At 52.4% G+C, this 14,598-nt stretch overlaps 1 protein-coding gene and 1 non-coding gene across 7 annotated transcripts in view; both read right to left on the bottom strand.

Annotated features, from left to right (window-relative positions):
* Positions 1–10,501, bottom strand: part of LOC144155436 (uncharacterized) — a gene marked incomplete at its 5' end in the record, with an annotated part of 31,052 nt that extends 20,551 nt beyond the window's left edge. For all 6 annotated transcript variants that reach the window (XM_077686862.1, XM_077686859.1, XM_077686858.1 and 3 more), the window contains 1 exon segment: positions 10,424–10,501. In XM_077686862.1, the coding sequence (XP_077542988.1) occupies positions 10,424–10,501 (78 nt within the window).
* Positions 4,134–4,206, bottom strand: Trnat-cgu (transfer RNA threonine (anticodon CGU)). The gene has a single exon. It is a non-coding gene; the product is annotated as a tRNA-Thr (tRNA).
* Positions 10,502–14,598: the final 4,097 nt, after the last annotated feature.

Here is a 14,598-nt window from a genome sequence, read left to right as displayed (position 1 = left end):
ATAATAGACGCAACTGTGGGGGGGGGAGACTATGATATTTTACCAATGGAACTGCAGGGGAATCAAGAACAAATCGGCAGAACTTCAATTACACATCGAGAGCCTCGACCAGAAGCCGGACGTGATCGCGCTCCAGGAGACCCGCGGCAGACCCAGAATCCCGGGATACGTGACTTACGCGGACCCGTCGGAAGAAGGGACGGCGGTCCTGGTGCGCAGCAACGTGGCGGCCACCCAGCACCTCACGGCCCAGAAGGGCTGCGAACACACCCTGGTCGAGATACACACGAGAACCATAGGCAGCGGAGGGAACCTGTTCGTGATGAGCGCCTACTGCAGGCCGTCACGCAGGGACTTCGATTTCGACGAGACTGTCGGCCAGGCGAAGCAGCTGGCGGGGAACAGGCCGCTCCTGGTCCTCGGAGACTTCAACGCCCCGCACACCACGTGGAGCTACAAGTTTCAATCCAAGCGGGGCAAGGCCCTCGCGAAGACGATGGAAGAGCAGGAACTGGCGCTCCTCAACGAGCCCGGGGTAGCGACCCGAAGGGGAACCGGCACGAACAGGGACACCGTCCCGGACCTCGCGTGGCTCTCGGGGACTCTCAACGCGACCTGGCGCAACGAGGACGTCTGCCTGGGATCCGACCACGACATCCTGAGCTTGACGGTCAGAGGATCCAAGTTCAGAGCGGAAATCGGCACGGCGAGGATCACCGACTGGGACCGCATGCGCAAGTGCGGGGCAGAAGTGGCCGAATCTTCCGCCAAGGCCGAGGAGAGTAGTGGAAGACCGTACGCGGGGTGGGCAAGATAACAGAAGGCCGCGCTCGATAAGTTCACGCAGACCGTCGCCACGACGGCAAAGACACCGTTCGTCGACGCCAAGCTCGCGCACATGGGGGCGGCTCGACACTCCCTGACTCGGAGGTGGAAACGGCAGAGAAGGAACACAAAGCTGCCCAAGCGCATAGCCTCGTTGAACAAGCAAATCTCCGAGTACGCCGCCAAGCTCTGCCGAGAGAACTGGATGAGCACGCGCGACGGCCTGCAGGGCATGCTGTCCGCGCGCAAGACCTGGTGCCTCTTGCGACACTTGGTCGACCCGCTAAATGGTAGGGCGGCCACGAACCGAAACCTAACCAAGGTCCTCAACGCCTACGGCGGGGACGGCAAGAGGCTCATCTATGACCTGAAGGCGAAGTATCTCAAGACGGAGCGCGGGCAGTTCCCGCTGCCGCAGGAATACGGCGGACCCGAAAATCCGGAGCTGGACGAGCCCTTTACCACCACAGAACTGCTGATGACCCGGCACGGACGCCATTACCTACCGACTCCTGAACAACATGAGCGACGCGGCGACAGTTGAGCTCCTGGACCACATCAACCTGGCCTGGGAACGCTCGGAACTACCCGCGGAATGGAAGGAAGCAGAAGTGAGATTCAATCCCAAGCCGGGCAAACCGCTGACAATCGAGAACATGCGCCCGATCTCACTCACGTCTTGCGTGGGCAAGGTCGTGGAACGCATGGTTCTCCGAAGACTCCAAGGGTTCCTGGACGAGAGTTCCGCCAGCACCCGTGCATCCAAGACGTCATCCTCCAGCTAAACGAACTGGTGTTCAAGAAGGCCACTAGACACTCGACCCGCGGGATACTTGTGTTGGACCTCAAGGGGGCCTTCGACAACGTGTCCCACGGAAGCGTGCTCGAGAACCTCCGCAAGACAGGCTGCGGCCGCAGGACGTACGGCTACGTCGAGAACTTTCTGACCAAGCGTACGGCGACCATAAGGATAGGAGTGGAACGGTCCGACCCGATCGAGCTCGGAGACAGGGACACTCCGCAAGGGTCGGTCTTGTCGCCGCTGCTCTTCAACCTGGCCCACCTGCCTCTGCCCAAGTTACTCCAAGAGATAGAAGGCGTGGACCACGAGTTCTACGCCGACGACATTACGGTGTGGACGTCCCGAGCGGGTTCCGAAGCCTGGGTGGAGGAAACCTTGCAGAGGGCGGCGACGACCGTCCACGAGTACGCCAAGACCTGCGGGCTGAGCAGTGCCCCGCAGAAGTCGGAGCTGTTGATGGTGCAGCCAGGTAGGCCCAAGAAGGAACCGCCGCCGAACGTGATCATCACGATCGACGGCACGAAGATCGAGCCCACGCAGCAGGTCCGCATTCTGGGCCTGTTGCTGCGCGACGACGGCAGGGCCACCGCGGCCACGCACAAGATCAGGACCGTCTCCGAGCAGATCTCGAGTATGATCCGAAGAGTCACCAACAGGAACTGAGGAATCAGGACCGTGAGGCCCTCGACACAGTGGTCAGAAAGGCGACCAAGCTCGCTGCGGGAGTGCCCGTTCACTCGTCCACGCAAAAACTGCTGAACATGGGCAGGCACAACACGGTGGACGAAATGGTGGAGACCCACATCTCTAACCAAAGGATCAGACTCAGACCGAACACGGATGGGCCGTCCTGCGCAAGGTGGGATGGAGCATCGAACCGCAACCAGACACGGAGACATTACCTCCCGAGTGGAGGGACGTCGTAAAGACCAAGCCCCTTCCCAGGAACATGCTCCGGGAAAAACGGAGGTGGTCCGCAAGGGCCAGGGCGCTGGCCTACCAGCTCGAAGAGGACCCCGACGTCCTCTACGCGGACGTGGCGCTTCCCAAGTACGGAACCAAGGCTACGGCGGCGGTCACCACCATAGACACCCTGGTGACCTGCGCATCGGTCCGCACGACCCAATCGATCGAAGCGGAGGAAGTTGCCGTGGCCCTCGCGCTAACACATCCGAGGGCCGGCACTACAGTCACGGACTCTAAGAAGGCGTACGCCAGCTTCCGAAAAGAGAGGGTGTCCCCCGCGGCACATGCGATATTGTCCAAGTGAAGGCCCCCGAGGCGAGCCTTAGAGCTCGTGTGGGTGCCGGTTCACTCGAAGGTGGAAGGAAACAAACCCGCCAACCACCACGCCCGAGAGTTGTCCGTCCGAGCCGAGGACGAGCCGGCGCAGCTGCGCCCCGTCACGAGCGACAGAGAAATTACTGAAATGTACAGAGAGCGCAGATGCAGATTCCCCAGGCCTCACCCGCAATTGAGCCGAAAACATCCGACCCTTACCCGAAGAATACAGGCGGGGTCGCTAGCGCATCCCACACTTCTAAACAATATGTACCCGGACAGGTACGAAAGTACTTGCCCGTTCTGCAAGGATGCAGACAAGGCACTCTGGCACACGTCCTGGCCGAGTGCGAGTCTCTTGAGATCCGCCCGCCCCCCACCCCTATTCCCACACCCGACCCCGAGAGCGATGGGAGACCTTGTTGTCTAGCCCCGACCTGACGATCCAGCTCGCGCTGGCAGCCAGGGGCCAGGAGCTGCTAGACGCATATGGGACCCGAGAAGAGGGCTCCACCCCATCCGGTGCCTGCGTGCACTAGCCAATACCTTATTGGGCTAAATAAAAGTCGAGTCTCTCTCTCTCCCTGATTCCCCCAACTATATATATATATATATATATATATATATATATATATATATATATATATAGAATAAGGGTTGACAGCCAAGAAAACCTCGGAAAGCAAAGGGGGGAATGCGGTAGGTCATAGAAACAGATGAAGAATTTTTTGAGACAGAAAGTGGTGAAAAAATGCCCGCCGGGTGGGATCCGAACCCACGACCTCCAGAATACCGGTCTCGTGCGATAACCACTACGCTACCGGCGGGGCTGTTTCCCCAACACTTTCTTGGGTATTTATGTCAAGGTATTTTTTGTTTCCTGCACATGGGGGTGGTAGCCAGCGCCACTCGGACTACTCGGGGTGAAGGGGACCTTCTTTTTAACCCCCGGGCCGTGACTCGAGTGTCTACGACATGTCGAGAGTGGTCGACCAGCGTTGAACCCTCTTAAGCTACCTTTCGCACCAAGACTGCCAGAACAGAGGCGCTCGCTATGCATGTAGCGAATCAGAATGGAAAATGAGGGACTCGTTGAATTGAGACAGAAATGAGGGTTGGGAGTCAAGAATGCAAAGGAAATCAAAGGAGAGAAGGCGGTAGGTCATTTATTATCGTTGAAACAGATGCAGATTTTTGAGACAGAAAGAAAGTGGGGAAAAAAAAGCCCGCCGGGTGGGGTGCGAACGCACGACCTCCAGAATACGCGTCTGGTGCGATGACCACTACGCTACCGGCGGGCCTATTTCCCCCTCTACTTTCTCAGGTATTTATATTAAGGTATTTTTGTTTCCTTCGCTTGGGGGTGGTAACCAGCGCCAGTCGGACTACTCGGGGTGAAGGGGACCTTATTTTTAACCCGTGGGTTCGGATCCCACCCGGCGGGCATTTCTTCTCCACTTCCTGTCTTTCACAATTCTTCATCTGTTTCAATGACGTACCGCTTTTCAATGACCACTTTGCTTTCCGAGGCATTCTTGACTGCCAACCCTTATTTCTGTCTTAATTCAATGAGCCCCTCATCTCCCATTCTGATTCGCTATATATATATATATATATATATATATATATATATATATATATATATACAGTAATCCCTCGTTATAAAGAAGTCAGTGGGACGGCCAGAAAATTCGTTATAAGCGGGGTTTCGATATAAGCGACAACTCGAGAAAAGCTAAAGCATTTAAGCTTAAATTGCGCCAGAGCTGTGAGGAATCAAAACACAATGTATTCCGTGAAGCAAAACTTTACTAAGGTGCAAAAAAGGCAGCTAGCTTTGGCTGTTTCAAGCTCTTACTGGGCGCGAGCAGCCGCTGCTCTTCTTTGGCCAACCATTGCATGACGCTGCGGTCGCCGCACATAAAAGTGGCAGTGGCAGTGGCCACGTTTATAGGGGGCGTGCGGGCGTCACAGTACGCTACGAGAGTTCGCGTTGGAAAGCGCCGCAAACGCAGTGGCTTGAATATGAGGTTGTGCTTGTTGAGGTAAAAAACGATTAACCGCTCATTGTGGGTGCACAGCGCAATCATGAAAACCGACCGGTTTTACACTAGGTGCTTTGCTTGATGATTGGGCAATTTTTTCCTGAGCTGTGCAGCCGTTAAGTTTGCGAAACAAGATTTCTTTGGCGCTCTGCCGACACTGCTGATTCTATGGAAAGAGTGTCGGTGTTTGCGCACCATCTCGTCAACGCCATTGACCAATGTCCAGGCACAAAATTCAATGGCCCTACCACGTATTTGGACCGTTTGTCTAAAGTCGGATGGGGCGAATCGAGCATGACCGGCTCGAGAAAATTGCTCGGGAAACAATCTTGCGTTGACCCGCCATTTTGATAGCCTGACTCGCGCTGAGTCGCCGCCGCTCGGCGACGCCTCCGCTTGCCACTTCGCTCTAAGCGGGTCAAGCTCTTTGTGCTCTTCGAATAATGCGGCCTAAAATGCATGTGTTTGAGTTGGCACCAGAAGAAATTTCGAATAAAGCGATATTTCGAGTAAAGCGAGTTCGTTATAACGAGGGATTACTGTATATAACTTGCAGTCCATGATGATGGCACGATGATGATGGAATGTAGCCATCATTACCATCGCCAGTATATATGTATATGATTTGTCGAAATTTCAGCGTTAACGACCCCACGTGGTCAAAATTAATCCGGAGCCATCCGCTACGGCACGCCTCAAGCGTGAGATCCGAATTCGGGGCATTAAACACCATAATCTGAATCTGGCCCTTATTCTGAGTGAATGCGGCTTGGCCCAATTTTGAGTTACATATATTTATGACCGTTGCATGCGAGTGCCAATGTCTTAACCCCTAAGTAATGTAAATTATTATAACAGCTTCATTTTCTGTGAGTAATCAGGCTTGAGACACAGAACACTCAGCTGCATTTGACAAAGCGCTGATAGCAAAACTCTGCCGAAGGTGTCACTGAACACTGAAGCCTTTTTTCATGATAAAAAAAGCACGCAAAGAAATTAAAAACGAGGTGAACATGCAGCAATATATTCATTCCCGGAGCATAGGCTATCCCTAATATTAGACAATGATGGTTAGGCTCCGTTTTTCTTATATTTTAGACAATGATGGTTAGGCTCCGTTTTTTTTCTTAAAGGGGCACTGACACAAAAATTTTGCATCTTGTTTTTTTTTTTTTTGTTGTTGCCATAAGGACCTTCTTATAACCTGTAGAAACCTCATTTGCTTCAGCGTGCGACGGTTGTTTAATTAGAGGCATTTTAAATGCGGCCAGTCGCAGTTTCGGTTTCAGCGAGTGCCGCGAAACGATGGATTTTGTGGATTTTGTGTGAACAAAGCTGACCACATGACCGTCGGAGGGATATCACAGAGCAGAGCCGCCGTAGCACTGTCGAATCCGCATCGACGGCAGTTTCTGCGAATGCCCCCACGTACTGATCTCGTGAGGCGCTTAATTAAAAAGCGACCGTGGATGTGACGCAGGCGCTGCGAGTGCAAATGCTACCGCGGCTAAAGAACGACGCGCGACGCTCGAGACGGTGGGTGGCAAGACGCGCGCTGGGAGCAACCGGCCGGTGTGCCTGCAGGTCCGCCTACGGATGTGTTCGGCTTAGCACTGCGGCGCATATTCCAGTGCCGCTCTCGTAAGCGGTGCAGATGACAATTTTTAATGCAACCCGCCATCGCATCATTAACTCCTTTCTCATGTAAGCCACCATGGTCGGGACTTGGGGACAATTTCGTGCAGCGGTAACAAGCTATCACTCGAGCTACCTGCGCCGGCCTGGGCCACTTCGCGGCCGTGGCCGCCGCCTGCACAGCGACCGTGCGGCTAGCTCAGTGGGCTTTTCGTGCCTCCGGCGCATTTTCGCATCCAATGGTAATAAACAGTAATAGAAACAGAGTGCCTGGAATCGCTGTAGAACTTTGGTCGCGGCCAGCTGCCCGATGAGCTGACGAAATCACGGCGCCTCTGCCGCCAACGATCGGGTCGTTCGTTCTCGAGAGCAGAAGCTCCGCCCTCCGGCCCTCCGATTGGAGCGGCGAGCCGGGCGAGCCGGCGAAAAACGCCGGCAGTGCGGAAGCGGCAAACACAAACTTGTGACGTGTTTGGATGTTGTTTATTTACACAATATCCTCGGGATGTCGATTGCGCGTGGTCCTCTGCTGGCTGCTCGGTTGCGTTTCGCACACTTTAAAATTGATTTTAAATATGTTCTAGGCTGTATTCGCCGCTGATATTTTGCAGATGATCTATATGTGTTCCCACCAATCTATCTCCGAAGTTATCTCGCCTTCAAAATTTTGTGTCAGTGCCCCTTTAAACATATAATTTATTCCTATGTGTATATTCAAATGTATTTTGTGTGGGCATGGGGTTCACAGTCAAAAGTTGGAAAATGAAAGCAAAATACGGATTACGCAACCACCTGTGGTGCTTCTAGGGCGCTTGTCCTCCTATGGTAGGGATTTGAAGAAATAATGGAAAGTATGAAAGTAAGCGGTGCACGTCTGTGCCACAGAAGCTTTTAGTCACAATAGAATTTTAAGTGAAAAGGCAACTAAAAAAAAATTGCAACTCGTAATGTCACTGGCAATGGAACTTTGGAGAACAAAGGGGAGGGGGGGGGGGGAGTCAGCATCAGCCGGGGGGGGGGCAGGGTCCCCTCCCCCCGGACAATCTCGGAGGGGGCTCGGGCCCCCTCGCCCCCCCTCGTAGTCGGCGCCTGTGTACTCAGTTTCACTTCAGGACGAACGCCTCTCCCATCGACCTCCAACCGCTGCTGTCCTGCGCTGCTCGTGTCCATTCTGTGTCCCGAATTTTTATTGGCCTTCCTTCTTCTAGACCCGTCTCTCGGTATCCACTCTGTTACCCTGCAGTGGTTCACCGGTTGTCATTTCGTATCTACATGGCCAGCCCAAGTCCCTTTTTTTTCCCTTTATATGAATTATGATATCATCTACTCGAGTTTGTTCCCTGATCCGGGAAGCTCGTTTCCTGTGCCTAAATGTTACTCCTAACATTATTCGTTCTATGGCCCGTTGAGCCGACCGAAGTTTTGCTTTCTAGTTGTTTAGTAAGGTGCCAAGTTTCCGCTCCATATGTCATCACCGGCTGGATGCACTGGTTGTATATTATTCTTTTGAGTTATAGAGGTGGATTACTTTACATTATTTGGGAGTGCTTGCCGAGTGCTCCCCGACTCATACCTATTCTGCGCCGGATTTCCCTCTCGTGGTTGGGGTCAGCAATGACAGTCCTGTCCGAGGTAGTTATATTCTTCTACTCCTTGTTCTAGCGTTTTGTTATATGCCGAAGAAGGCGATTTCGGCATGTATATCCATCATTACTTAAGGTGTGTTTATACTTCTTTTAGCCCCATGGCCATGCTTTCTGACTAGTTCCTGAAGCATTTTTGCAGGTGTTCTGCAGACTCACTTAGCAAGACTACGTCGTCTGCAAACCTCAAATGGCTTAATTAAGTATTTTCCGTTTATTTGTAATCCAGTGTTTTCCAGCTCAAGCTTCCTGAATACCCCCTCCAGACATGCTGTGAACAGTTTACAGTTCTGGCGAAATGGTATCTCTCTGTCGTACGCCATTTAGGATCGGGAATTTGTCGCTTTGCTTGTGAAGGATTATTTTGCCCTTATATCGTTTATCTATGCCATCATGTATAAGTCTCATAGTATGTATAGGTCATCTCTATTCCCGTGTCTTTTAATGCTTCTCTTGTCTTTTAATGCTTCCAGTTATGCTGCGATGTTTACCAAGTAAAACGCTTTTTCATATTCTGCAAAGGGGTTTAGTGTACCCTGCGGATTTTTCTGTTACTTGACTGACGACAAGTATGTGATCCATTGTTGAGCATTCTTTCCTAAACCCAAGCTGCTCTCTGGGTTGCTGGGAATCTAGGCTGTTGGAATTTGAACCTAGCTAGCTGGCAACGTTCAACGCGCGAACCCTATCGCTGCGGAAGCTTAACTGTATACTATTAGAGGAGCTCTCGGACATTAAGTGGGGTGTTATAGGGTTAAGCAAAGTTAGAATACAGTGCTGTAAAACTTCTAGAGCACCGTAGTTAAAAGAAGAGGAGAATGCTTCATGGAGCTGACTATCGGGCATATTATGTGCTACTGAGGACCCCAAGAAAAAAAAGAGCACGGGGCAGACTGACAGAGAAATAGCAGGGAACGCGGATGAATTCTTCAGCAATAACGAAAGAGTAGCAGGCATTGTGACGAAGCTAAACGAACAATAAAGGTTAAAGAACAGCTAGCTACGATGATGAAGCCGTGGACAGTTTCTGCGAGGACGTCGAATCAGCGGTGAAGAAGGGAACAACACTGTTCACGATTGTGATGGGAGACTTTAACGCAAAAGTAGGTGAGAACCAATGGGAGAAAAGTCAGTGGGAAAATTTGGAATAGACATACGCAACAGTCGAGGTGATACACTAGTCGGATATGCGGAGAGTGCGTGAGTGAACTTTATTTTGCCCGAGACAGAAATAACCTGAGGTTGATGAACACATTCTTCCGCAAAAAAGTAGGACATGGACATGGAAAAGCCGCAACGGGCGAACAAAAAATGAAATTGACTTCATTTTAAGTGACAACCCAGGTATAGCGCAGAACGTATACATGTAGGCAAGATTCGGAGCAGCGATCAAAGGATCGTTAGTTAGAATCATAGTAAGGCTGAATCTCAAAAGTGAAAGAAGGGAACTCCTGAAAAGTAAGAAACCCAGGATGAAGTCAGCCAGATCCTGGACGCAGCAATTTAAAATAACTCTTCACAAGACATTCGCGCTACTAAACGAGGAGAACGAGGAGAATGTGTAGACAGGCTAAATGACTACCTAACAGCAGCAATCACAGAATCAGCAGCAGCTGCGGGGGAAGCGGCATGTAGAAAGAAGTACTCAAGTTATTTCGCCCCGTAACCCGCCGCGGTGGCTCAGTGGCTAAGGCGTTGCGCTGCTGAGCACGAGGTCGCGGGTTCGATTCCCGGCCGCGGCGGCCGCTTTTCTGATGGAGGCGAAAAGCAAAAACGCCCGTGTGTACGAGATTTCGGCGCACGTTAAAGATCCCCAGGTGGTCAAAATTAGGGAGTTTTAGTATAGCGGAAAGCACCACTTTAGCGCGCCCATAGCGTTAGCGGGCACGCTAACCGTAGCATAACGAGGCGCTATCCGTTCGCGATTGCGGCCCGCAAAACGTTAACGCTACAGCTAAAACGCTATACTAAAACTCCCTATTAATCCGGAGCCCTCCACTACGGCGCGCCTCATCGCCTGCGTTGCGTCGGTGCGTTAAACCCTACTATCAATCAATTATTTCGCCCAGTATGCATCTGATTCCCGACGGAACCTCAGGCGCACATAGCGAGAAGAGAAAATGTGCTGAGGCATGTACTGTCATCGAGCCAATGCATACATTGGGGACAGAAACGGGGCAAGCAACACGTACCTTGGCTGCCGCTTCGCGCGCTCGTCCCTCAGCTTCGCCCGTAGGTCCGCTGCTTCCTCGGCCACGGCATTGTAGCGCCTGCAAGAGAGAAAGCACGGCCCGTTCGTCATTTTCCGACGCTTATGTTACAGCCCACATTCGCTATCTTGTTCAGAAAATTCGCGTCCACTGTCGCAAGCTCTGCGCGGGAAGGCGTCAGCGATGGACCACGATTTTTTTGTTGTTCCGTGCGGTGTTGCTCAGCATTTCTCCGCACATAATCCCCGCTACGCCAGTAACCCCAGGTGTGAGTGATGCGGGACTCGCACGCGCGAACAAGGTGCTGTGCCAAGCTGGCAGCGGGAAAATACCACCTGGGCATTGCGACCGCGCGCCATGCGGAATTATGTGGCCGTTAGCACGCTGCGTTTATAGAGTAAGCTAAAACAGGAAATACCAGCTCAAAGTTCAGCTTCTTCGCGGCTGCTAAAGTATACCGGTATAATGGTGGTGGAAATTATTACTTGATTGCTGGTAATATTACACGCATCTGGAAACGGGGCCTGCCAGAACCAGAATTTTTTTTAAAGCCCTGAAACAAGCCTTTGTTTCGAAGCAGACGTTTCCAAAGTTGCTCTTGACAAGGGCGCATGCGCAATTGCACCGTTGGACACGTAGTTCGTGGCACGCTGTGCAATAAATCAGCTTGTTATCGACACGAGACTAACACAGTTACTAACAGTCGAGTCCTCGTTAGGGACCCGACCCATGTTCGTCTGTGCATGCACGCTTCTGCTTTTCGAACGGAACGGACTTGTTTCCATTCGGCTATACCCAGAGCGGATAAAATAATCACACGCCGTACTCCCCATCACCCGAATTGCGAACTCTAGTGTGTACCGCGTGATAAAGAAAAGACGCATGCCTGTTTCGCCATCGTGACACGGCGTTGGCGTGTCACGATGGCGACACAGGCATATTTTTCAGGGGGTGTTATACGCCGCCAGAAAAAAAAAAAAAAAATAAAACCTAAAAGGAAAGATAGACTGCGTGCAAACGTCATTTAATTTTCGTTTTATTTTCTTATGGAATGGAATGGAAAACGTTTTTACTGCAAAGCAGTATATGTCTCACCCACCCAGTTTTCATTCCGGTGAAGCACCCGCCGCGGTGGCTCAGTGGCTAAGGCGTTGCGCTGCTGAGCACGAGGTCGCGGGTTCGATTCCCGGCCGCGGCGGCCGCTTTTCTGATGGAGGCGAAAAGCAAAAACGCCCGTGTGTACGAGATTTCGGCGCACGATAAAGATCCCCAGGTGGTCAAAATTGATCCGGAGCCCTCCACTACGGCGCGCCTCATCGCCTGCGTTGCGTCGGCGCGTTAAACCCCACAATCAATCAATCATTCCGGTGAAGCAGATTTACTCGGCGCCGCTCCGCGGCTCCCCATCGCCACCGCCGACCCCTCTTTTACAACGGATATCACAGCGATTATTCCCCTCGCCACCACTGATGCCTTTTTCACAAGTTGCGCAGTCGGCTGGCAGCGGCCGTAGCGTCGTTATCAGATGATTGCGGAGAATGAACACCGGCGCGAATGGGCGTAAAGACAACCGAAAGCCGCCGCCATCGCGCCACCGAGAATGTAGCCGCCGCCGTTTCCGCAGTCCACCTGATGATGATGATGATGATGATGATGATGATTAGAGGCCCTCCCTTTGTATTGGGACGTCGGTTGTCGCCAGCCGACTTGCCTGTGTTATTCTACTTGTTTGACCTACCCTTCACTAACCTAATGGGTTATCCCCCTCCCCCCTGGTTTTAAAATTCCATCGCTTTCCCCCCCCCCCCCTTCCTGCCCTTGCACCCCTGTTTGCCTCCCCCCCCCCCTTCTGATACTATTTCGGTATATTGTAATTCTAATTCGGTATATTACTCATCCTACGTCCCACTCTCCTCCCTACTTTTCCTCCACCACCATTCCAGCCGCCTCTTCGTCACCTCTATGGCCCTGAAGTTGAGGCTCCCCTCACACCAAATCCCAAAGCCTCCGTCGACGTCGCTTCCCCATCGCCCCGTCACGTTCGTATCTCTGTGCAGTCTACGACAATATGCCTACGGTTTCCCGATCCCTGCTGCAGCATATACAAGTTTCGTCTTGTTGCCTGTAGTTAGCCGTGTATGCCCGTGTTCTCTGACACCCCGCCCGTGCCTCAAAAAGCAATGCACTGCCTCGCGTATTGTCATAGAAACCTTCCTTCCTGATTTCTAGTTTATCTGTTCAATAAATCTCCAGGGTTTTTTTCCCTTCCATTCTCTGCACGCAATTCGTCGTCTCTGCTGCTTTTACCTGCTTTTTAGCTGTTGTGTATACCCCACCTTCCCCTACCGAATTTACGTACCGCTTGGTCAGCTGTCACCTTGGTCAGCTTGGTCACCTCGCCCACTATCTACGCGCCCCTGCCGCTTGAAAGCAACTTGCTCCGTTAGAACGCCGGCGTGAGCACATTATTCTTCAGCTTGAAAGCCATTCCGAGCAACATGGTCGCTTCGGCGGCCGTCGTTGACCAGCTGGTCATAGTTCATCTGGCGGAAGAATAATATCTTAGTCTAGTCGCATATAAAGTCTTTCTCTCTACATTCGCCAGTGTATTTCACGCCTCATTAGGCGCTTGTCCGCCGTTGCCGGTTTAGGCGTGCACAGGTTGGGGGTGAAGGGGGGGGAGGGGCATGCACACACAGAAGGGCTTAATGCCGCTACCGATGACATACCCGTTGTGGTGGTGGGAGATTTAAACGTGGCAGTCTCATGGCTCAATGCGCCCAGTCAGCTGTCCTCCGCAATCGAGCAGTTTGGGTCTGGGTTAGTGTGTTGCACAGACAACGAGATGCCTACGACTGGGCAGCGAAAGGGACACCCACGTGTGTGTCCACTAGTATAGAGGTCGAGGCACTCGAGGTGTTAATTCGCTATGGGACGGACGCGTGTCGCTGCCTTGGAGGAAGAACAGCAAGAAGCGTCAGCCCGAACAGAAGCGTGAATGGGTGCGAAAACCGCGAAAAGCCGTTGCCGCCTCAAGTTCCAGCTGGTAGTGTAGCTGCGAATCCCTCCCGGATGAACAGCAACTGGCCCGATTGGAACGCCGACGTGGGTCAATTTACTCGTTCAGCTTAAATACATGTTCGACAGTATCTTTCACTTCTAAGCTCATGACCGGTTGCCGGTTTATGCGTGCACGGGATGGGAGAGGAGGGCGATAGGGGGGGGGGGGGGGGGCACGCGCATATATAGGTTTCATACTTTTACTGATTACATGTCCGTTGTGTTATCGTGAGGTTGAAAGTTGCGGTCAAACAGTGCGAACGGTCCGGTGTCATCTGTGGTAGAGTGGATTGGGTTGGAGTGTTACACAGACACTAAGATGCCTACGACGCGGCAGGGAAAGAGACAGCTCTACGTTTGTCCGCTAGGATAAAGGTCGGGTCTTTTCCAAATTTCATTCCGTCAATTGGCTAGGAAGAATGCTCAGTCGTAAATTACAAACAAACGTGTTTTGTTACGTGCATTCCGTGGAGGGCGTGCTGCTTTACAGGTCATCCTTCTTAACAGAGTGGAAGGGCACTAAATTTTTGTTATCGCATTGAGTGTTACCGTAGGTGGTGGGTGGACATCCTAGTCCGGTAGTCCACGCTGTGCTGCGGCGGCCCGGTGCGCGTCACAAGAAACTCCCGATCCGCGAGCTGGCCACTGCGCAGCAAGCTCTCCCAATGCTCAAGGGTGTGTGGTTGTGTGTGTGTGTGTGTGTGTGTGGGGGGGGGGGGGGGGTGGCAGGGCACATCCAAACCAAATGAGTTTTTGATCTGGTAAAAACACGCGTTGGTGTGATGGCGGAAGTTGCGGGCACGGTGGCGACCATGTCTACCGAGCATGCTACCTCCGACAGGGCACAGAACAAACTTCACCGTGCAGGCGCGGCACCTGCTGAAGACGCGTGCCCTTTCTTTCGCCTCAGCCGTAGTCTCATTGTCCTCCTTCCCGAACTTTAGTTGCCACTGCGCGACATTACAGGTTCATCGGAGCCCTTGAATCTTGCTGCATCAGTCGTAGCTTCCTGGTGGCAGCGGTGACGTATTTTCGCGGACGCCTGATGAGCACGGCTGATAGCGGACGGCAAGGAGCCACGGGGGAATCAAAACATG

Source organism: Haemaphysalis longicornis, unplaced genomic scaffold, assembly GCF_048455015.1.
Source record: "Haemaphysalis longicornis isolate Haplotype H1 unplaced genomic scaffold, Haemaphysalis longicornis Haplotype H1 scaffold_1, whole genome shotgun sequence".
Lineage (NCBI taxonomy): Eukaryota > Metazoa > Arthropoda > Arachnida > Ixodida > Ixodidae > Haemaphysalis > Haemaphysalis longicornis.
This window is presented reverse-complemented; position numbering and strand designations above follow the sequence as displayed.